General features: G+C 41.7%; 1 protein-coding gene, 1 non-coding gene and 1 pseudogene across 4 annotated transcripts in view; 2 read left to right on the plus strand and 1 right to left on the minus strand.

The window, feature by feature from the left end:
- The first annotated feature begins 403 nt into the window (after nucleotides 1-403).
- On the plus strand, nucleotides 404-2,517 carry LOC100985732 (small ribosomal subunit protein uS13-like; annotated as a pseudogene).
- Nucleotides 2,518-2,536: 19 nt separating this feature from the next.
- On the plus strand, nucleotides 2,537-2,671 carry LOC112440255 (small nucleolar RNA SNORA2/SNORA34 family). The gene has a single exon (XR_003028430.1). It is a non-coding gene; the product is annotated as a small nucleolar RNA SNORA2/SNORA34 family (small nucleolar RNA).
- A 112-nt stretch (nucleotides 2,672-2,783) lies between these two features.
- LOC100991443 (katanin p60 ATPase-containing subunit A1) overlaps nucleotides 2,784-21,651 on the minus strand; it is a 119,588-nt gene continuing 100,720 nt past the window's right edge. For 2 of the 3 annotated variants that reach the window (XM_063605016.1, XM_003811520.4), the window contains 7 exons: nucleotides 12,650-12,771; nucleotides 11,260-11,365; nucleotides 9,594-9,752; nucleotides 6,136-6,262; nucleotides 5,419-5,553; nucleotides 4,975-5,101; nucleotides 2,784-3,146 (listed from right to left, as the gene is read on the minus strand). In XM_063605016.1, coding sequence (XP_063461086.1) covers nucleotides 2,948-3,146; nucleotides 4,975-5,101; nucleotides 5,419-5,553; nucleotides 6,136-6,262; nucleotides 9,594-9,752; nucleotides 11,260-11,365; nucleotides 12,650-12,771 — 975 coding nt within the window. In that variant the 3' untranslated portion in view covers nucleotides 2,784-2,947. The remainder of the gene's footprint in view (nucleotides 3,147-4,974; nucleotides 5,102-5,418; nucleotides 5,554-6,135; nucleotides 6,263-9,593; nucleotides 9,753-11,259; nucleotides 11,366-12,649; nucleotides 12,772-21,651) is intronic. The other variant, XM_063605017.1, reaches the window with a different exon arrangement.

Raw genomic sequence — 21,651 nt, forward strand, 5'->3', positions numbered from 1 at the left:
CCATTCTCCTGCCTCAGCCTCCCGAGTAGCTGGGACTACAGGCGCCCGCTACTATGCCCGGCTAATTTTTTGTATTTTTAGTAGAGATGGGGTTTCACCATGTTAGCCAGGATGGTCTCGATCTCCTGACCTTGTGATCCGCCCACCTTGGCCTCCCAAAGTGCTGGGATTACAGGCATGAGCCACCACGCCTGGCCCTCTATGTGATACTTTGTTGTTTCATTAAAAAATATTTTTACTGGCCGGGCACAGTGGCTCATGCCTGTAATCCCAGCACTTTGGGAGGCCGAGGTGGGCAGATCACGAGGTCAGGAGATCGAGACCATCCTGGCCAACACGGTGAAACCTCGTCTCTACTAAAAAAATAAAAATACAAAAAATTAGCCGGGCGTGGTGGGGGGGGCACCTGTAGGCCCAGCTACTCGGGAGGCTGAGGCAGGAGAATTGGTGTGAACCCGGGAGACAGAGCTTGTAGTGAGCCGAGATCACACCACTGCACTCCAGCCTGGGCGACAGAGCAAGGCTCTGTCACAAACAAACAAACAAAATATATATATATACTGCAACCCATCATTTTGAAAACTGCAACCCATCATTTTGAAAACGCTATCCAAGAAAGTAATGGTTGTTTTTTGTTTGTTTGTTTTTTTGAGATGGAGTTTCACTCTTGTTGCCTAGGCTGGAGTACAATGGTGTGATCTTAGCTCACTGCAACCTCCGCCTCCCAAGTTCAAGCAATTCTGCCTCAGCCTCCTGAGTAGCTGGGATTACAGACTCCCACCACCATGCCCGGCTAATTTTTGTATTTTTAGTAGAGATGGGGGTTTCACTGTGTTGGGCAGGCTGGTCTCAAACTCCTGACCTCAGGTAATCCACCCACCTAGACCTCCCAAAATGCTGGAATTACAGGCGTGAGCCACCATGCCCGGCCATGGTTGGTTTTTTTGAGACCACTTTATATTTAGGCCAAATAGGTATGTGTGTGATGGGGGTGGAGAGGATGACAAGTAGAATGAAGGAGTGATGTTTCACTTTGCCAGACTTTAAATTAGTTACATTGCATGGAGCTCTATTATGTAATACTCTCTCCATACTGCTGAAAAAAATAATCTGCAACTTACAATTTGATCCTTGAGTTACCAACCAGTAACACTTGTTCTTTACACCCTTTCTCATTCCCTAAGTCATTAGAAAGTACCAATTCTAACTCCAAATGATGACATGGTCTTATTTTATCTATTAACCATAAGCTTACAGATTCTAGTGAAGAAAAAACTTTAGGAGGCTACATGGTCTATTGGAGAGTGTAGGCTCTGCAGTCAGAAGATCCCTATCCAGGCTTCTGTCTTTCTCAATAAGACTTGGGACCACAGCAAGGTCCGCAATCTCCTGAGGCTCTGTTTTCTATGGTTGGGATAACATGGTAAGTTATTTTCTTCTAAGTAGTCACACATGGAAATCTTATCTAAAATTTTATACCATTAACTTTTATTTCACTTATTAACTCATACCATTAATACTTTAGCTATGTTTAGTATGCATGAGTTAATGAGTGATTAGAGTACTATGAGCAGCACAGGTTTAGAAATGCCTATTTGCCTATAGTGCAGCCTCTTATATAGGCAAAATAAAAGTCAAGTAAGAATTTAATTTTTTCTTTTTAAAATGCAAAGTAAAATGTGTCTTTAAAACTCTCCCAGGAGGTGAAGGGAAGCTGCCATAACACCAGGTGGGAAGGAAGACATACTGGGCTTGGCTCATGCTTTAATTAGCTACTGTGTAAAAATGTTCAGGGATTTTCAGTTATCCACTGGCACCCAGAGGCAATGGGTAAGGTTAACTGGAGCTAGAGCCAATATTTTTTTCTTCCTAGAAGGAGTAACAGCAGCAAACAGTAGGAGAGAAGATGCCAAGTTAGAAGTGCATATAGCTCTCTTCCACAGGAGGCCTACATGCCGCCACTTGTGCTGCCGCCATGTCTCTAGTGATCCCTGAAAAGTCCCAGCATATTTTGCCGAGTACTCAACACCAACATTGATGGGTGGCGGAAAATAGCCTTTGCCATCACTGCCATTAAGGGTGTGGGCCGAAGATATGCTCATGTGGTGTTGAGGAAAGCAGACATTGACCTCACCAAGAGGGCGGGAGACCTCACCAAGAGGGCGGGAGAACTCACTGAGGATGAGGTGGAACATGTGATCACCATTATGCAGAATCCACACTAGTACAAGATGCCAGCCTGGTTCTTGAACAGACAGAAGGATGTAAAGGATGGAAAATATAGCCAGGTCCTAGCCAATGGTCTGGACAACAAGCTCTGTGAAGACCTGGAGCGACTGAAAAAGATTCGGGCCCCTAGAGGGCTGCGTCACTTCTGGGGCCTTCGTGTCCGAGGCCAGCACACCAAGACCACAGGCTGCCGTGGCCGCACCATGGGTGTGTCTAAGAAGAAGTTAAGTCTGTAGGCCTTGTCTGTTAATAAATAGTTTATATACCAAAAAAAAAAAAAAAAAAGTGCATATAAAGTCAGCTTTCCTAGGCCCTGAATCAAGAAACGTGATGGTTTGCCATTGTAGCTATTGGTTTCAAACAAGAGCCAAGATTGATGCCTTTCTTATGGTCTGTTGGCTAATCCCAGTATGAATGGCCAGTTCAGCTAGAAGAAACAGTCTTGAAAAAAATAGAAAAAGCAAAGGAAAAAAAAGAAAAGACAGCTTTCCAAGCTAAGTAACATTTGTGGTCAGTGAAATAATAGAAATCTAGTAATGCTAAAGTAAAACAAATTTTCAGCTTAAAAATATTGCCTTTATTCAGAATCATAAGGGTTTTAAAAAAAAAAATCTTACCATTATGAAAGTTAAAAAAAATATAGCACTCAGTACAATGAATTACTGCATTTAATATTCAAACACTTAAGGCACATTTCTCACAGTTTACATGTGAGAATTTAGCATGATCCAAACTCAAATATCCATTTCTCGTATCTTTCAATGTCTGCAGCAGACACTGACTTAGAAACCTTTTTTAAAGCCATCTCGAAATCCTCCATAGTTGTAGGCATGTGCATTTCTTCTTTGGAAAGATTTCGGATTTCCTCTGGAGTCAAACCTTCAATGCGCCTTCTCATTGCCATCAAGGATGCATCCCTAGGTTTTAAGTTAAAAACAACAACAACACACACAATGTTACTTTGGTTAAATGAAAACCTGTTAATAGAAAAATTTTCAACTGATCTGTTGTAGCATTCTCTAATTATATTACATATATATGTAGTATTGTATAGAAACTTATTGGAATACAAAGCCTGTTGTGATTGATTTTTAAGCAGTTAAATCTTCTGTAATGAAAAAGGATGCTAATTTAAATAATTAATACTGAATATAAAATCCCAGAAAAAGTAAAAGTGGGGTTAAAGCTAGCAATTTGAATTTCATTATAACTATTCAATAAAATGAAGAATAAGCATCACAGAGTCAGAAGAGAAACTGTTAACAAGAAAATTAAATATTTTCTCCATGTAGAGGAAAAGCTAGGTAAGTTCAGGGTTTCTCCTTTTCTCATTTGTGTTAAAAAAAAAAAAAAAAAAAAACTTCAGATTCAAACAGCTCTTGCCTTTTACCAAGTTTTATCCTTAATAGCAGCCACCATTTATGCAAAGGGATAGCAATATAGCTGTTTGATGTATACACTTTAGCTTTAATCCTCAGAACCCTGTGTGGTATGCTCACTTTAGAGAGGAGGAAATGAGCGCAGTCAAGCCCCTGGTTAATTAAGTGTCTCTACTAATACTTAGATTAGGACAAAACCTACTTGAACCAGCTGGATTAAAGACATTCTTTTTTTCTTTTTACTGCTATTCTGTCACATTTAGGATAAGTTCACTGAGAATGAGACTGTATTCTGTGCATATGCCAAGTCAATATATTTCACAATCATTTCGTATTTTATAATATAGTGAACAAAGGCACCAACAATTTATTTAATCCAAGACAATTACTGATTTTCTATTTTACACAATTTATCCTAACATTAGCTTCTTGAACTTGTAGCTTTCAAATGAACTGTAGACTCTTCACTGACATGAAAGATACCAGATATCTTACCAGCACCTGCTAACACCAACAAAACCAGAATTTGTGACCCTGACTACAAAATGTATGTGGGGCCGGGCATGGTGGCTCACGCCTGTAATCTTAGCATTTTGGGAGGCTGAGGCAGGCGGATCACTTGAGGTCAGGAGTTCGACACCAGCCTGGCCAACATGGTGAAACACCGTCTCTACTAAAAATACAAAAATTAGCCGGGTGTGGTGGTGCATGCCTGTAATCCCAGCTACTCGGGAGGCTGAGGCACAAGAATCACTTGAACCCAGGAGGCAAAGGTTGCAGTGAGCTGAGATCAGACCACTGCACTTCAGCCTGGGTGACAGAGCGAGACTCCGTCTCAAAAAACAAAACAAAACTGGAATGTGGGTCTTTATTCATCTTTTTTTTTTTTCCTTTGGACACAGGGTCTTGCTTTGTTGCCCAGGCTGGGGTGCAGTGGCACAATCATGGCTCACTGCAGCCTCAAACTCCTGGGCTCAAGCGATCCTCCTGCCTCAGCTTCCTGAGCAGGTGGGAACCACCATGCCCAGCTAATTTTTAAATTTTTTTTCATGGATATGAGGTCTTGCTATGTTACCCAGGCCAGTCAAACTCCTGGGCTCAAGTGATCTCCCACTTGGCCTCCCAAAGTGCTGAGATTACAGGCGTGAGCCACCACCAAGATATTGATCTGTCTTAATTCAGCATAAAAACTTCACGTCAGAGGATCACTTGAGCCCAGGAGTTTCAGGCTGCAGTAAGCTGTGACTGCGCCTCTACTCTCCAGTCTAGGCAACAGAGCGAGACTGTGTCTCAAAAAACAAAACCAAAAAACTTCATACTAGAAGTTTATGCTTACAAAAACCTATGCTTCCATGATAATTCATACCTGCACACGTTGGTAATGTCCGCACCTGAATAACCTTCCATGTTTTCTGCTATACTTGCAAGGTCAACATCATCAGCCAATTCCAGCTCACGTAGACTTATTCGTAATAGCTCCTCCCTGCCTTTTGCTAATGGTAGAAACAAATTTTAAAATGTAAGCCTGCAGCATAAACATAGTATACTATTGTCTCAAATCTTCTTTGTGTGAGATGTTGTCTTCCAGTAAGAATTGGATCTCTAAGAAGAGATAATTAAGTAAAGAGCCATTCTTTACTTTTTAATTCCTTACTATTTAGTGTTAAGGCATATAGCCAAACTAGTACTGTAAAGGAAGATACTCCTCATGTATCTCTTCCAGAAAGTTAGTTAATAACAAATTTTAAATTCTCTAAACAAAACTACACGAAAGTTAACAGGCTTTCTGACAAGATTGAAAGGAAGATACCTGATGGCAAAGGAATATAGATTCGTTTCTCAAGGCGTCGTCTTAAAGCCTCATCTATATCCCAGGGAAAATTAGTAGCTGCCAGAACCATAACCATTTTGGAAGGGTCATCATTTTCAGAAGCACCTCCAACACCTAAAATAAGGGTAAGGAGAGAGTGAAAAAGATATTAAGTTGGATTATACCAAATGAAGCTCAGCTATTTAAAGATCAACAACTATTTAGTACAACAATACAAGGAAGCACAGTCTTAAGGCCTCCTTAAGACTTAGGTTAACTGGTACCTATGTGAATTTGTAATCCAAAGAAAATGAGTTCTGTAGTATGCAAATATATGACTCAAAATAGATTTAATCGAAAAGCCAGATCTCAAATACATAACAATTTTAAATCTTTTTCAAAGCATACATAAACTCTAAGGCCAATTTATCTGCATTTATTTTTATTTCAATTTCATAGCTAAAGTACGATAGTTGTATATACCAAAAGGGTGCCCTGTGGGTGGCCATTAATTCTGACTTGTCACCACTGTCAGTGTACCAAATCTATTACTATCACTATCAGGAACTACTTGCCACCCCCTCTAGTCCATCTGAAATTAAGAATACCTATTAAAAGCTTGGGTTAGCACTATGAGTAAAGTTTGACCCACTGGAACTGGAGACACCACACCTAACAACCTCCCGTCCCTGTTCAACTAAAGCTAAACACAGATACCATCCATCTGAACCAGCAGCTCCGCTTTCACCCTTCTGCTTGCTTCATGTTCTTCAGAAGTCCCTCGGCGGCTACAGATGGAGTCTATCTCATCAATAAATATGGTGGCTGGAGAATAAAATCGAGCCTAAAGGAAGAAACCACGCAATATCAAGCTATTAAGTTATTATTTCATTTTAAAATAATCTACAGATTAGCAGTCAGAAAATAGCTGAGGGAGGCTGGGCACAGTGGCTCACACCTGTAATCCCAACACTGGGAGGGTGAGGCAGGAGGATGGATTGAGCCCAAGAGTTCGAGACCAGCCTGGGCAACATAGCAAGACTCCATCTCTACAGAAAATTAAAATATTAGTTGAGTGTGGTTACACGTGTCTGAGTCCCAGCTACTCAGGAGGCTAGGTGAGAGGATCCCTTGAGCCCAGGAGTTCAAGGCTGCAGTGAGCTATGATCACACCACACCACTGTATTCCAGACTGGGTGACAGAGTGAGAACCTTTCTCTAAAACAAGAGGAAAGAAAGAAAACAACAAAACAGCTAAGGAGCCTGCCACACTGTGCATCTTTCTCTCACGCTAATACTGGGGAGATGGGATAGAATTAGAACAGCTAAAATATGGCTTCTAATGAACCGTTTTTTATTTATTTATTTTTTTTTAAGAGGCAAGGTCTTGCTCTGTCATCCAGGCTGGAGTGCAGTGATATGATTTTGGCTCACTTCAACCTTGAGCTCCTGGGCTCAAGCAATCTTCTCACCTCAACCTCCCGAGTAGCTAGGACTACAGGTGTGTGCCACCACACCAGGCTTATTTTTATATTTTTGGTAGAGATGGTGTCTTATTATGTTGCCCAGGCTGGTCTCAAACTCCTAGACTCAAGCAATCTTCCTGCCTCGGCCTCCCAAAATGCTAGGATTACAATGAGCCACTGTACCTAGTGGGATAATTTCATCTTTAAAGAGAGTCAATACTTGGGTCTTTATGTATAAATATTTTTGTACTTTTTCAACAAATGGAGAGAGGGAAAGAGTGAACTTCATCATCATTAAAACATCCAAGAAAATTCTCAACTAAAATTTTAGGAACCATCTATCAAAAGCACCTACATCAACAAAAATTAAATTTCAGTCTGTTGCCACACCAAGCAAAAGTGACTAGACTGATTGTTCCCACATACTGAGGGTATGTAGAATGATCTGACTTCAAGTAAAGGCTATGTGTCCTGGGTTTAGCTGGCCCAGGAAGGTACGGTAGAGGACACCAATTGGTTCTCCCTGCACAGCACACTTCTGGTAAGAGAAGCCTCTTTTTCATTTGCAAATCATCCCTTTCTTTCTTTCCTTCCTTCCCTCTCTCTCTCTCTCTCTCCTCTCTCCTCTCTCTCTCTCCTCTCTCTGCTCTCTCTCTCCTCTCTCTGTCCTCTCTCCTCTCTCTCTCTCTCTCTCTCTCTCTCCTCTCTCCTCTCTCTCTCACTGCAACCTCTGCCACCCCGGTTCAAGCAATTCTCCTGCCTCAGCCTCCCAAGTAGCTGGGATTACAGGTGCACCCCACCACACCTGGCTAATTTTTGTATTTTTAGTAGAGACGGGGTTTCATCATGTTGGCCAGGCTGGTCTCGAACTCCTGACCTCAAGTGATCTGCCCGCCTCAACCTCCCAAAGTGCGGGGATTACAGGCATGAGCCACCATGCCGGGCCTCTCTCATTCCTATTCCACTACTTCAAAAGAGGCTAACTTTACTTGGAACCCCAGGGGTTTTATTCAGGCCTGGCCAATCAGAGCACTCCAATTCTCTGACCAAAAACAAGGAGTTTCCGCATAGGTATGAAACTCAAAACAGGCCAAATATTAATCTTTGGACTTTTGCTGGAACTATGACAAAATGAGGGCTAACTTTGCTGAGAGTTCATTACCCTAAGGACAATAAAAATAAGGCTTGAAAGCTGAGTGCAGTGGTACACGCCTGAAGTCCCAGCTACTTGGGATGCTGAGAGAGGAGGATGCAGTATGCTATGATTGTGCCTGTGAATAACCACTGCACTACAACCTGTGCAATATAGTGAGAGCTTAAAAAAAAAAAAAAAAAAAAAAAGCTGAACACAATGGCTCTTGCCTGTAATCCCAGCACTTTATGGGGTCTAGGCAAGAGGAGTGTTAGGCCAGGAGTTCTAGACTGCCTGGGCAACGTAGTGAGACTTCATCTCTACAAAAAAATCAAAAAAGGCCAGGCGCAGTGGCTCATACCTATAATCCTAACATTTTGGGAGGCCAAGGTAGGCAGATCACCTGAGGTCAGGAGTTCAAGACCAGCCTGGTCAACATGGCAAAACCTCATCTCTACTAAAAATACAAAAATTAGCCAGGCATGGTAGTGCACATGTGTAGTCCCAGCTACTCAGGAGGCTAAGGTGGGAGGATCGCTTGAGGCTAGGAGGTGAAGGCTGCTGTGAGCCGAGATTGCAACACTGCACTCCAGCCTAGGTGACAGAATGAGACCCTGTCTAACAAAATAGAATTCATGTCTTGACCAGGATTGGTGACCCATGCCTGTAAATCTAGCACTTTGGGAGTCTGAAGCAAGAGGATCACTTGAACCCAGGAGTTCAAGATCAGCCTGGGCAACACAGCAAGACCCCATCTGTAGAAAAAAAAAAAAAAATGAGCTGAGTGTGGTGGCTCATGTCCATCGTCCCAGCTGCTTGGGAGGCTTAGACGGGAGGAGCACTTGAGCCTGGGAGGTCACGGATGCAGCGAGTTGTGATCATGCTCCTGCATACCAGCCTAGGCAAGACTGAGAACCCATTTCAAAAAAAAGAAGATTCACGTCTTTGTCACTAATAGCATAACTCTATCCTAATTACATAAAACTATTCTGTTTCTTAGAGGCAAGAGTGAGGTAATCAGTGAAGCTTAACAAAGTCTGAAGTTTAAAAGGCGGTGGAATTCAATCTAAACACTCTACCAGAACTTGTTGAATTACATTTCTTCTATTGGTACTCTGATTTGTATTGGTGGAAGAAAGAACCTAATCCAAAGATTAGGTCATTAAAATGAAGGCATTTGGTGCAGTTAATAGATCGGAGGTGACCTAAGTTCCACAATAAATTATGATTCTCACCTTTTGGCATCATTGTTACAATACTGTGGTTATCATATTATAACTAAACCTATTGATTTAAAAAACATAATTTCAGATTCCTACAGAAGATTAGTAATGCAGATCCCATAATGTGAGCATGCCCCAAAACTGGTAGATTTGGATCTACATCTGGAGAAAAAGAGACAAAGAGAAACTCTAATTATTCATGTTTGTAAAGAAAGCTAGCTTTAAGGGCATAGGACTCATACTCTGGGCAAAATGGCATCCTGCCTAACTATTCCATATACTGGAGATAGTTACTGCTCACTTTCTCCCCTTTTAGAGAGGTAAAGAATCATTAGAGCTGTCTCAAACATTCACCATTTCAAACAGAAGACGAACAAGCTTCTCAGATTCTCCTCTGTATTTGGAAGTCAAAGTTGATGAAGAGACATTGAAGAATGTTGTCTTGCATTCTGTAGCTACTGCTTTAGCAAGGAGCGTCTTCCCTGTGCCAGGTGGGCCGACCATCAGTACTCCCTGTTGCAAATATAATAGCCTCAGCAGAGGATTTATCTGCCATTGTTCTAATTCATAAAAGTGTCATTACTAAGTAGCAAATTTCGACCAACTTATATATAATGTCAAGAAAAATAAAAGACAGATAAACAGGAGGATACTTTGTCACAAATTTACTCTTCCCATTAAAAAAGAAGATAACCATATTATGAAAAATTTGGAACTCAAAGATGAGAAAAAGTAGTTTATAATATCAACACCCTAACAGAGGTACCATTAGCATCTGGATTTATATCCTGATTGTCCTTTTGCTCAGACAAATTAGGTTGTTTAAAAATATAACTTATTCGGCCAGCCATGGTGGCTCACACCTGTAATCCCAGCACTTTGAGAGGCCGAGGCAGGCAGATCACGAGGTCAGGAGATCGGGACCATCCTGGCCAACATGGTGAAGCCCCGTTTCTACTAAAATACAAAAAAAGTTAGCTGGGCGTGGTGGTACATGCCTGTAATCCCAGCTACTCGGGAGGCTGAGGCAGGGGAATCACTTCAACCCGTTAGGCGGAGATTGCAGTGAGGCAAGATCGCACTGCACTCCAGCCTGGCGACAGAGTGAGACTCCGTCTCAAAACAAAACAAACAAAATACATATATATATAATTTATTCAAAGTATATCTATCATTTTGTATCTTGCTTATCACTTAATGTATAAAGGATTTTTACAACTATTCATACATGCAGAGTTACCTATCAGTGTGTTTTCCAAATCCAAGAAAAGCTTTTTTGATGGTCTTTTTTTAGATCAGCCCATGACTTTAAAAAGTATTTATCACATGCAGATATTTCTCATTAATTTATTGAGAACAATCCCCAAAATACAGGTTACAATCATGCAACATGACATATAAAATGGAGTGTTTTTGCATTAGCTGACTAGGTCATATTTGCAAATATGAGCTCATTCTAAATGGGGTGAATTCTAATTTTTTTTTTTTTTTGAGACAGAGTTTCGCTCTTGTTGCCCAGGCTGGAGTGCAATGGCGTGATCTCAGCTCACCACAACCTCCACCTCCCAGGTTCAGGCAATTCTCCTGCCTCAGCCTCCCGGATAGCTGGGATTACAGGCATGCACAACCACGCCCGGCTAGTTTTGTATTTTTAGTAGAGACGGGGTTTCTCCATGTTGGTCAGGCTGGTCTCGAACTCCTGACCTCAGGTGATCCGCCCGCCTCGGCCTCCTAAAGTGCTGGGATTACAGGCGTGAGCCACCACGCCCGGCCAAATTCTAAATTTTAATGCTGTGTATTCAACTTTCCAAAGATCACATTGTATGTATTTCTTATTCTAGGAATCATGCAATAGCTTCTGGTCTAACAAAATTCTCAGTAGCACAATATATACCTTTTAATTTAAACATTTCCTGACTCCACTTTCTCCCTCCACTTTTCCCAATATAGATAAATATTGGCTCTCTGTATCAACATGCTGCCATTTACTTTGACAATGCCATCACAGTAATAAACTTACTTTCCATGGTCTCCTAATGCCCTTAAAGAATTCGGGCATCCACATTGGTAACACTACAGCTTCCTTAAGCAACTTTTTAGCTTCTACTAAATCAGCGATATCATCCCTGAAAGAGAAGACATTTTATTAACAACCCTTTAGATGATACATGTCTATGCAGTCACTCTTGAGAACCACTGGAAGCACATGATGTTGCACTGCTGACAGAATGGTGAGCCTCTCTCTGAGCCCGGGTGAACTAATGCACTGTGATGAGGCCCACCATGTCAACCAGCAGATATATAAAGAGCACAACCTTTTCTTCAGTTATCGGCGGTTGACAGTTTTTAGCCTGGATCACGAGAACATAGTCTACAGGCACACTCTTCAGGGTTATGTGTCATCTCATTTTAAACTCCTGCTCTTATGGTCCTCATTCCATAATCTCCATGATTTAGAAACAATGAGCCCATGTTTTTTAAAACTAAAAAAAAGCATAAAGAATAAAAATCGTATAAAGCAGAGACAGGCTACAACATAGCTGCTTTGCCTCCAGCTTTATTAAGAGGTAGATGCCAAGGTTAAAGAGTATCACAGAGATTACTATAAAGTCATCTCCAACCACTAGAATACCTACTACTACTGCTACATGTGGCAATTTCTGTTAAAAAAAGTATTTTCATTGTATAAAATATTAATGTCCCCAATATTTTTTAATATCATTCAAACCCATACCTAATAATCATTAAGGTTTTAACAGAAAACCTTAAAAACTTTTGTGGAAAAGTTAACTTTTATAACTCATTGTAATACATTACAGATCTTTGATTACATGTAATATTAATCAAGTTGAGAACCACTGCTCTAAAAGAAAATAAAAGCAACATTTCTAGGATGCTATAGATAATAAGCAACACACATACATACAAATCATTGCCTTGGCCAGGTGCAAAGGCTCATGACTGTAATCCTAGCACTTTGGGAGGCTGAGGCAGGAGGATCACTTGAACCCAGGAGCTCAAGACCAGCCTGATCAAGACTCCATCTCTACAAAACATTTTTTAAAATTAGCTAGATGTGGTGGTGTGCACCTGTGGTCCTAGCTACTTGGAAAGCTGTGGCAGGAGGATCACTTGAGTCTAGGAGTTTGAGCCTGCAGTGAGCTATGATTGAGCCACTGTCCTCCAGCCTGGGCAATAAAGTGAGACCCTGTCTCTAAAAAACAAAAACAAAAACCTCAAACTCTCAGACAAAAATTGGAATAGGCTCCATGCAGGGAAGTCATGCTCACGCTGCACATACTCCGGCTCTGTCCTCAAGCTCTGCTCTTCAGTACATGCTCACATTTGCTCCATTTTCCATTCCAAATAGCATCACCAGCACCCAATTATTTGGTTGTGATATAACTTACCATCGAACATTGGGATTCTGGGAAATTATATCTCTTTCCAAAGCTTCTACTAAGTCTTTATCATATCCGGTACTATCAAATTTATTTGTCTCTGGTTCTGTTACTGCAGCAGGTGATTTGTTCTACATGAAGAGAAAAAAACAAGCGCTTTTGATTCATTTATTTTGTTTCTGTGAGTCGGAAACACAGATTGGACTCAAGTGACATCCTTTAAAAAGCTAATACATCATTTGGCCAGGCGCAGTGGCTCACACCTGTAATCCCAATACTTTGGGAGGCCAAGATGGGTGGATCACGAGGTCAGGAAATCGAGACCATCCTGGCTAACAGGGTGAAACCCCATCTCTACTAAAAATACAAAAAATTAGCCAGGCATGGTGGCGGCACCTGTAGTCCCAGCTACTCGGGAGGCTGAGGCAGGAGAACAGTGTGAACCCGGGAGGCAGAGCTTGCAGTGAGCCAAGATCATGCTACTGCACTCCAGCCTGGGTGACAGACCGAGACACCAACTCAAAAAAAAAAAAAAGGCTAATAATAATAATACAATAACAAGGATAGGACCAAAGACTCTAAGTCATCCTTCTACATCAACATTGGTTTGATACATCAAAAGTATCAAAGAAAAATAAAAATGACCATGCATATGAACTGGCTAGCATAAAAAAATTAATACTGAGATAAATGTGGTCGCAAGTGAATATCAGATATACACAAAATGTATTTCAATCCTTTAGAGGAGATAAGATTAAAGACAGATGGCTTATTTAGCCAAGACTATGGCTCAATCTTTAAACACCTACTTGTCCCTCATCAGTGCTCCTAAAAATATCCCTTTTCATTATTCCCACTACCCTCCAAAAGACACATCTCAGTCCTTACATGGGATTCCTCTCATCCTCTGTGATGACAGTCATTAGGGCCACGGTTCCCAAACTATGTACTCAATACCCAGGACACAATGGCAAACTCATGAGGTATTGTGGGATAGTTTAAATTTTTGAAAGAAACACAGCAACATCTGTTGAACACTGTGTGGACTACTAGCTAGAGGTAGTTCACGATTCCTACATAAGACTGCTATACTCCTCTTCAATAATGCTTTATTTATTTATTTATTTATTTATTTATTTATTTATTTATTTTTGAGCTAGAGTCTCACTCTGTCGCCCAGGCTAGAGTGTAGTAGCGTGATCTTGGCTCATTGCAACCTCCACCTCCTGGGTTCAAGCAATTCTCCTGTCTCAGCCTTCTGAGTAGGATGACAGGTGTGCACCACCACGCCCGGCTAATTATTTTTAGTGGAGATGGGGTTTCAGCACGTTGGCCATGCTAGTCTTGAACTGCTGACCTCAAGTGATCCGCCCACCTTGGCCTCCCAAAGTGCTGGGATTACAGGTGTGAGCCACCGTGTCCGGCCTGAATAATGCCATATTTTTGTGAAGCTGGGTTTTGGGCAGTTGCTGTGATAAGATGTACAGAGAGAAAATCAATGTGGAAGAGGAATGAGGGTAGAATGTCCATTCTGACTGCAGGGTTTGAGAAACTGTGTAACAGGGCCCAATAGGTGTTAAATTGCTAGAACATAAACTGTTTGAACCTAACTTCTTCATAAATGGATAGGTATTTTTCATAAGTGGATGGGCATCCTGGCCTAGAGATGCTATATAAAAATTACTAAGATACTTATGAATATTATAGGCCAAGAAAATTTATGAAGCCCTGCATTAGGGTAAATAAACATTTTTTCTGCCGTACTAAGATTGTTACCCAATTCCCATAACATTTTTTTTGCACGTAACATGATGATTCCTTTGCCAACTGGTGCTGTCTAATGCCATTATTAATGTCCAGACTTAACCAATATTTATGATATTCAAAATGTTAACCTAGATGGCCAAATAAGCATCAGTTCCACAATGTGTGTATTGAGCCTCCAATATTAGCATAAAAGATTCAAGGAAGGAACTGTGTAACTTTTTTTTTTTTTTTTTTTTTGAGATGGAGTTTCATTCTTGTTGCCCAGGCTGGAGTGCAGTGGCACGATCTTGGCTCACTGCAACCTCTGCTTCCCAGGTTCAAGCAATTCTCCTGCCTCAGCCTTCCGAGTAGCTGGGATTACAGACATGTACCACCATGCCTGGCTAACTTTTTATATTTTTAGTAGAGATGGGGTTTCACCATGTCGGCTAGGCTGGTCTTGAACTCCTGACCTCAGGTGATTTGCCCACCTCAGCCTCCCAAAGTGCTGGGATTACAGGGGTGAGCCACCACACCCGGCCAGAACTGTGTAACATTTAAAAGAGAAGAAGATAATCTTTTCTTCAAAGTATTTATAAAGTTGTTACTCATTTACAGATATTTAACAAGTATCTGTTCTGTGTTAGCAGCTATGGAGAACAGGAAAAGGACATTGTACCTGACTATCAGGAACATATACTGTAAGCCAGGGAAGATACAAATATAAGGCATTTTCTCTTTCTCTTTCTTTTCTCCCATAGAACACAGTACTAAGGGAATGTTCGCAGACAAAGCAAAACAAATTTAAGTAGGCAGAAAAAAGAAACAGTGTTGTAATAGGCCAGCCAAAGGAAGCTGTGGAACTTCAAATGCTGACATATTTAACAGGATTTTACTTAATTAGTTGAAGTAGTACAATTTCTTTTAGATATACATCTATCTAATAATTTGCTCCTGGCCAGGTGCAGTGGCTCATGCCTATAATTCTAGCACTTAGGCTGAGGGGGGTGGATCAGTTGAGGCCAGGAGTTCGAGATCAGGCTGGCCAACATGGTGAAACCCCCTCTCTACTAAAAATACAAAAATATTAGCTGGGCATAGTGGTACATGCCTGTAGTCCCAGCTACTCAAGAGGCTGAGAGGAGAATCGCTTGAACCCAGGAGGCGGAGGTTACACTGAGCTGAGACTGCACTACTGCACTCCAGCCTGGGCAACAGAACAAGACTCCATCTCAAATAAAAACAAACAATAACTTGTTCTAAGTGAAAACAGTAACTAGTAGGAAGTGGAAAAAAACAGTTGAGGGATTCAAAGGGACCTAGACTCCTTTTTTCATGCTCAAAATAAAGTTTCAGATAGACGGATTAATCAGGACATAAGTCCTTGGGTTTAAAACTAGTTCTTTTGCTGGGCTCAGTGGCTCACGCCTGTAATCCCAGCACTTTGGGAGGCAGAGGCAGGCAGATCACCTTAGGTCAGTAGTTCGAGACCAGCCTGGCCAACATGATGAAACCCCGTCTCTACTAACAATACAAAAATTAGCCAGGTGTGATGGCTCACACCTGTAATCCCAGCTGCTCGGGAGGCTGAGGCAGGAGAATCGCTTGAACCTGGGAGGCAGAAGTTGCAGTAAGCCAAGATCAGGCCACTGCACTCCAGCCTGGGCGACAGAGTGAGACTCCGTCTCAAAAAAAAAAAAACAAAAACTAGTTCTTTTAAAGCTGGCAAAATTATAAATACAAAACCCATTACCTCAATTAAAAGAGTTAATTAAAAATGACAGCTGGGTTCTCATTTCCAGGAAAATGGAGCATACTTTTCAGCATTTCTTCTGCTAAGCAGAGCTAAAACCCTTGGGTATTATACATACCACAAACACAGGAGGACTCTGAAAGGTGCAAAGAAGCCAGCAGAGCCACTGAGGAACTCAAACATGGTGTGAGTTCCCTGGGTTTTCTTTCTTTCAAATATCCAAACTTGGGGCTGAAGAGCCGGCAACCTGGATACGCCAATTTGAACAAACAAAAACACCCCAACAGAAGCTTGCTCTTTCTAGGCAAAGGACCAAGGAAGGGGCAGTCTAGCAAGACAGAGCTTTTAGACAGTAACACTCTACTCCAGTCAAGCACCACCAAAGACCTGTGGCCCCGGCCCCACCCAGGGCAGCAAAGGCAGGGTGGAAGGCCTAGGACTTTCTACTTCTGGAAGCCTACAGTGAATTACCTCAAACCCCCACCAGGGTAGAATCAGAGGCTAAATAAGAAGCTGAAACTTTCATTCCCAAAAATGAAATGAACAAGAGCCCCTGCATGTTCTCTCCCCCACCCCTCCCCACCACAGTCACTGGACATCATAGAGGGAACCTGGACTTCCACTCCCCAACCACAGTGTCCCTGGAGAGCGTGTGGAGAACTTCCACCGCAGCTCAGCAGTAATGAGAAGGCCTCTGCCCCTAGGCAGGTGCTGACAGAGGCTGGCTGGGGAACCTGAACTTCCATCCCCACCTGGCAGCAGTGGCACCCCAATCTCTCTGCCAGAGCAATGTTAGGAAAAATCAGCTAAACAGAAGGTTTAAATAAGATCTAGAGTCTCATGATATAATATGAAAATGTCCAGGTTTCAACAGAAAATTCCTCATACCAAGAACCATGAAAATCTCAAATTAAATGTAAAGAGACAATGAACAGATGCCAAGACCAAAATGACAGTGATGTTAGTTTCCTGACAGATTTTAAAGCCTTTTACATGCTTCAATAATTATGAATGTACTTGAAAGATTATGAAGAAAAATAGCTTCAGAAACAAATAGAACACCCCAAAGACTCCATGCCAACACACATTATACTTTAATTTCTGAAAACCAAAGACACAGAAAAAATTGAAAGCAATGAAAGAATATCAACAGCTTGCTTATAGGGAAAAACAATTCAGATGAAAGCAGATTTCTTCTCAGAAAAGCAAGCCAGAGGAAGTAGCATAATATTTTTTAAGGAAAAAAAAAAAGTATTTTTTTCAAGAAAAAAACTGAGGCCAGGTGTGGTGGCCCACGCCTATAATCTTAGCACTTTCGGAGGCCAAGGTGGCAAGACTGCTTGAGCTCAAGACTTCAAGAACCAGCTTGGGCAATAAAATAAGATCCTGTCTCGGCCAGGCATGGTGGCTCAGGCCTGTAATCCCAGCATTTTGGGACGCCGAGGCTGGTGGGTCACGAGGTCAGGAGTTTGAGACCAGCCTGGCCAACACAGTGAAACCCCGTCTCTACTAAAAATACAAAAATTAGCTGGGCATGGTCGTGGGCACCTGTAATCCTAGCTACTCGGGAGGCTGAGGCAGGAGAATCACTTGAACCCCGGAGGCACAAGTTGCAGTAAGCTGAGATCGTGCCACTGCACTTCAGCCTGGGCGACAGAGCTAGACTCCATCTCAAAAAAAAAAAAAAAAAAAAAATAGGCCAGGTGCGGTGGCTCATGTCTGTAATCCCAGCACTTTGGGAGGCCGAGGCAGGCGAATCACCTGAGGTCGGAGTTGGAGACCAGCCTGACCAACATGGAGAAACCCTGTCTCTACTAAAAATACAAAATTAGCTGGGTGTGGTAGCACATGCCTGTAATCCCAGCTACTCGGGAGGCTGAGGCAGGAGAATCACTTGAATCCGGGAGGTGAAGGTTGTAGTGAGCCGAGATCACGCCATTGCACTCCAGCCTGGGCAACAAGAGCAAAACTCCGTCTCAAAAAAAAAAAAAAAAAAAAAGAAATCCTGTCTCTACAAAATAAAAATTAAAAAATTAGCCAGGTGTGGTAGCACACATCTGTAGTCCCAGCTACTTGGGAGACTGAGTCAGGAAGATCCCTTGAGCCGAAGGAGTTCAAGGTTGCATTGAGCTATGATCAGTGCCACTGCACTCCAGCCTGGGCAACAGAGATCCTATCTCAAAAAAAAAAAAAAAAAAATCAGCAAGGATATAGAGCTCAATAACACCACCATCCAAAGGATCCGACAGACATTTATAGAAAATTCCACCTAACCACAGCAAAATACATACTCTTTTCAAGTGTTCACAGAACATATACCAAAACAGACCATATCTTAAGCCAAAAACAAACTTAGACAAGTTTAAAAAAATTGAAATTATATGAAGTATATTCTCAAAGCACAAAAGATTCAAACTAGAAATCAGTAACAGGAAGAAAACAAGAAAATCTCCACACAATTGGAAACTAAACAGCATGGTACTAAATAATCCAGGTCAAAGAGGAAGTCTCAATGGCTATCAAAGAACACACTGACCTGAAGAAAAATAAAGATACAACTTATCAAAATTTCTGGGACACAGTTAAAGCAGTGCTGAGAGGGCAATTTAGAGCACTAAATGCATATGTTAGGCAAGAAAAAAAGTCTCAGGCTGGGCATGGTGGCTCACACCTGTAATCCCAGCACTTTGGGATCACACCACTGCACTCCAGCCTGGGTGATAAGAGTGAGACTCCGCAGCAGGTGGATCACCTGAGGTCAGGAATTTGAGACCAGCTTGGCCAACGTGGCAAAACCCCGTCTCTTCTAAAAATACAAAAACTAGCCGGGCGTGGTGTTCCACGCCTATAGTCTCAGTTACTTGGGAGACTGAGGCAGAATTGCTTCAACCTGGGAGGTGGTGGTTGCAGTGAGCCAAGACTGCACCACTGTACTCCAGCCGAGGCAACAGAGCAAGATTCCGTCTCAGAAACAAACAAAAAAGTCTCAAGTAATCATTTAAGCTTTTACCTCATGAATGTAGAAAAGAACAAAATAAACTCAAAGCTAAAAAGGAAAATAATAGGCCAGGTGCAGTGGCTCACGCCTGTAATCTCAGCACTTTGGGAGGCCAAGGCAGGAGGGATTGCCTGAGATCAGGAGTTCGAGACCAGCCTACCCACCACAGCGAAACCCTGTCTCTACTAAAAATACAAAAATTAGCTGAGCGTGGTGGCAGGGGCCTGTAATCTCAGCTACTCAGGAGGCTGAGGCAGGAGAATCACTTGAACCTGGGAGGCGGAGGTTGCAGTGAGCTGAGATGGCGCCATCGTACTCCAGCCTGGGCAACAAGAGCAAAACTGTGTCTCAAAAAAAAGAAAAAAGAAAAAAGAAAAAAAAAGATATTGATAAGAGCAAAAAGCAATAAAGTTAAAAACAGAATAACTATAGAGAAAATTCAATGAAACAAAGGAGTCTTTTAAAAAGATTAAAAATTGACAAACCTCTAGCAATACTAACAATGCAAAAAGGACAGAGAACACGTATTACTGGTATAAGGAATGAAAAAGGAGCTATCATTATAGACCTGCAAGCACTTAAAGAATAAGGAATATGGCCAGGCATGGTGGCTTATGCCTGTAATCCCAGCACTTTGGGAGGTCAAGGTGGGTGGATCACGAGGTCAGGAGATCGAGACCATCCTGGCTAACATGGTGAAACCCCGTCACTGCTAAAAATACAAAAAATTAGTCGGGCGTGGTGGCGGGCACCTGTAGTCCCAGCTACTCAGGGAGGCTGAGGCAGGAGAATGGTGTGAACCCAGGAGGCGGAGCTTGCAGTGAGCCAAGATCATGCCACTGCACTCCAGCCTGGGCGACAAAGCGAGACTCCATCTCAAAAAAAAAAAAAAAAAGCATAAGGAATCCTACAAAAATGCTACATACATAAATTTGACAACTTGGATTAAATGGACTAATTCTTTGAAAATCACAAACTACCACAACTCACCTAATAAAAGAAGATAATCTGAACAGTACCATAACTATTAATGAAGGTGATTCATAGTTTTAAAGAAATATTCAAGCCCAGGTAGTTTCATTGTAGAAACATTTAAAAAAGAATTAAGGCCCGGCGTGGTGGCTCACCCCTATAATCCCAGCACTTTGGGAGGCCGAGGCAGGAGGATCACCTGAGGTCAGGAGTTCAAGATCAGCCTGACCAACATGGTGAAACTCTGTCTCTACTAAAAATACAAAAAAATTAGCCAGGCGTGGTGGCACGCATCTGTAACCCCAGCTACTCGTGAAGCTGAAGCACGAGAATCTATTGAACCCAGGAGGCAGAGGTTGCAGTGAGCCAAGATCGCGCCACTGCACTCCAGCCTGGGTGACAGAGTGAGACCCTGTCTCAAAAAAAATTTTTTTAAAAGAATTAAATCAATTCTATACAACCTCTTCCAGAGCACAGAAGGAAAATTTCTCAATTCATTTTATAAAAGGCTATATTACCCTGATACTGAAATCAGATGAAGACAGTTCCAAAAAACAAAACAAAGGAAAAACTATAGACCAGTATCATTCATGAATATACAGATGCAAAAATTGTTAACAAAATATTACCAAATAGAATTCAGCAAGATATAAAAAGAATTACATACCATGACCAAGTGAGAATTATTCCAGGGACATAAGACTAGTTCAATGTTCAAAAATTAATCAATATAATCCACTATATTAAGAGACTAAAGAAAAAGACCCATGTGATCATGCAACAAACGCAGAAAAGCATGTGCTAAAACTGAATACCCATCCAGGACAGAAGCTCTCAGAAAAATAGAATTTAAAGGGAATATCCTCAACCTGATAAAGAGTATCCACAAAACCATCCTGGCTAACACGGTGAAACCTCATCTCTACTAAAAATACAAAAAATTAGCTGGGCGTGGTGGCGGGCGCCTGTAGTCCCAGCTACTCGGCAGGCTGAGGCAGGAGAATGGCGTGAACCCGGGAGGCGGAGCTTGCAGTGAGTGGGGATCACGCCACTGCACTCCAGCCTGGGCAACAGAGCGAGACTCTGTCTCAAAAAAAAAAAAAAAAAAAAAAAAAAAAAAAAACATCTACAAAAACACCTACAGCTAACATTATACTCTCTGTGATGAAACATTGAATTCTTTCCTCCTAAAATCAGGAACAGGAACACAGCAAGGACATCTACTTTGTCACTCTTAAATATCTGACATAGTACTGGAAGTTCTAGCCAATGCAATAAGGTAAGAAGAGGAAATAAAAGGCATAGAAATCCAAAAATACAGAAATATTTGCAGATAACATAATTGTCCACACAGAAAATACTAAGGAATCTACAAAAATTCTCCTAGAATGAACAATTCTAGCATAGTATTAAGGTGACAAGATAGAAGATAAACATATAAAAATCAATTACTGGGACAGGATCGTGGAAGACTGACAGAGTAGGAAGCATCAAGAATCTGTATCTCCACCTAAACAAAAACTGCACCTGCAGAATCTGTTT

The sequence above is a fragment of the Pan paniscus genome, chromosome 5 (assembly GCF_029289425.2).
Source record: "Pan paniscus chromosome 5, NHGRI_mPanPan1-v2.0_pri, whole genome shotgun sequence".
NCBI lineage: Eukaryota > Metazoa > Chordata > Mammalia > Primates > Hominidae > Pan > Pan paniscus.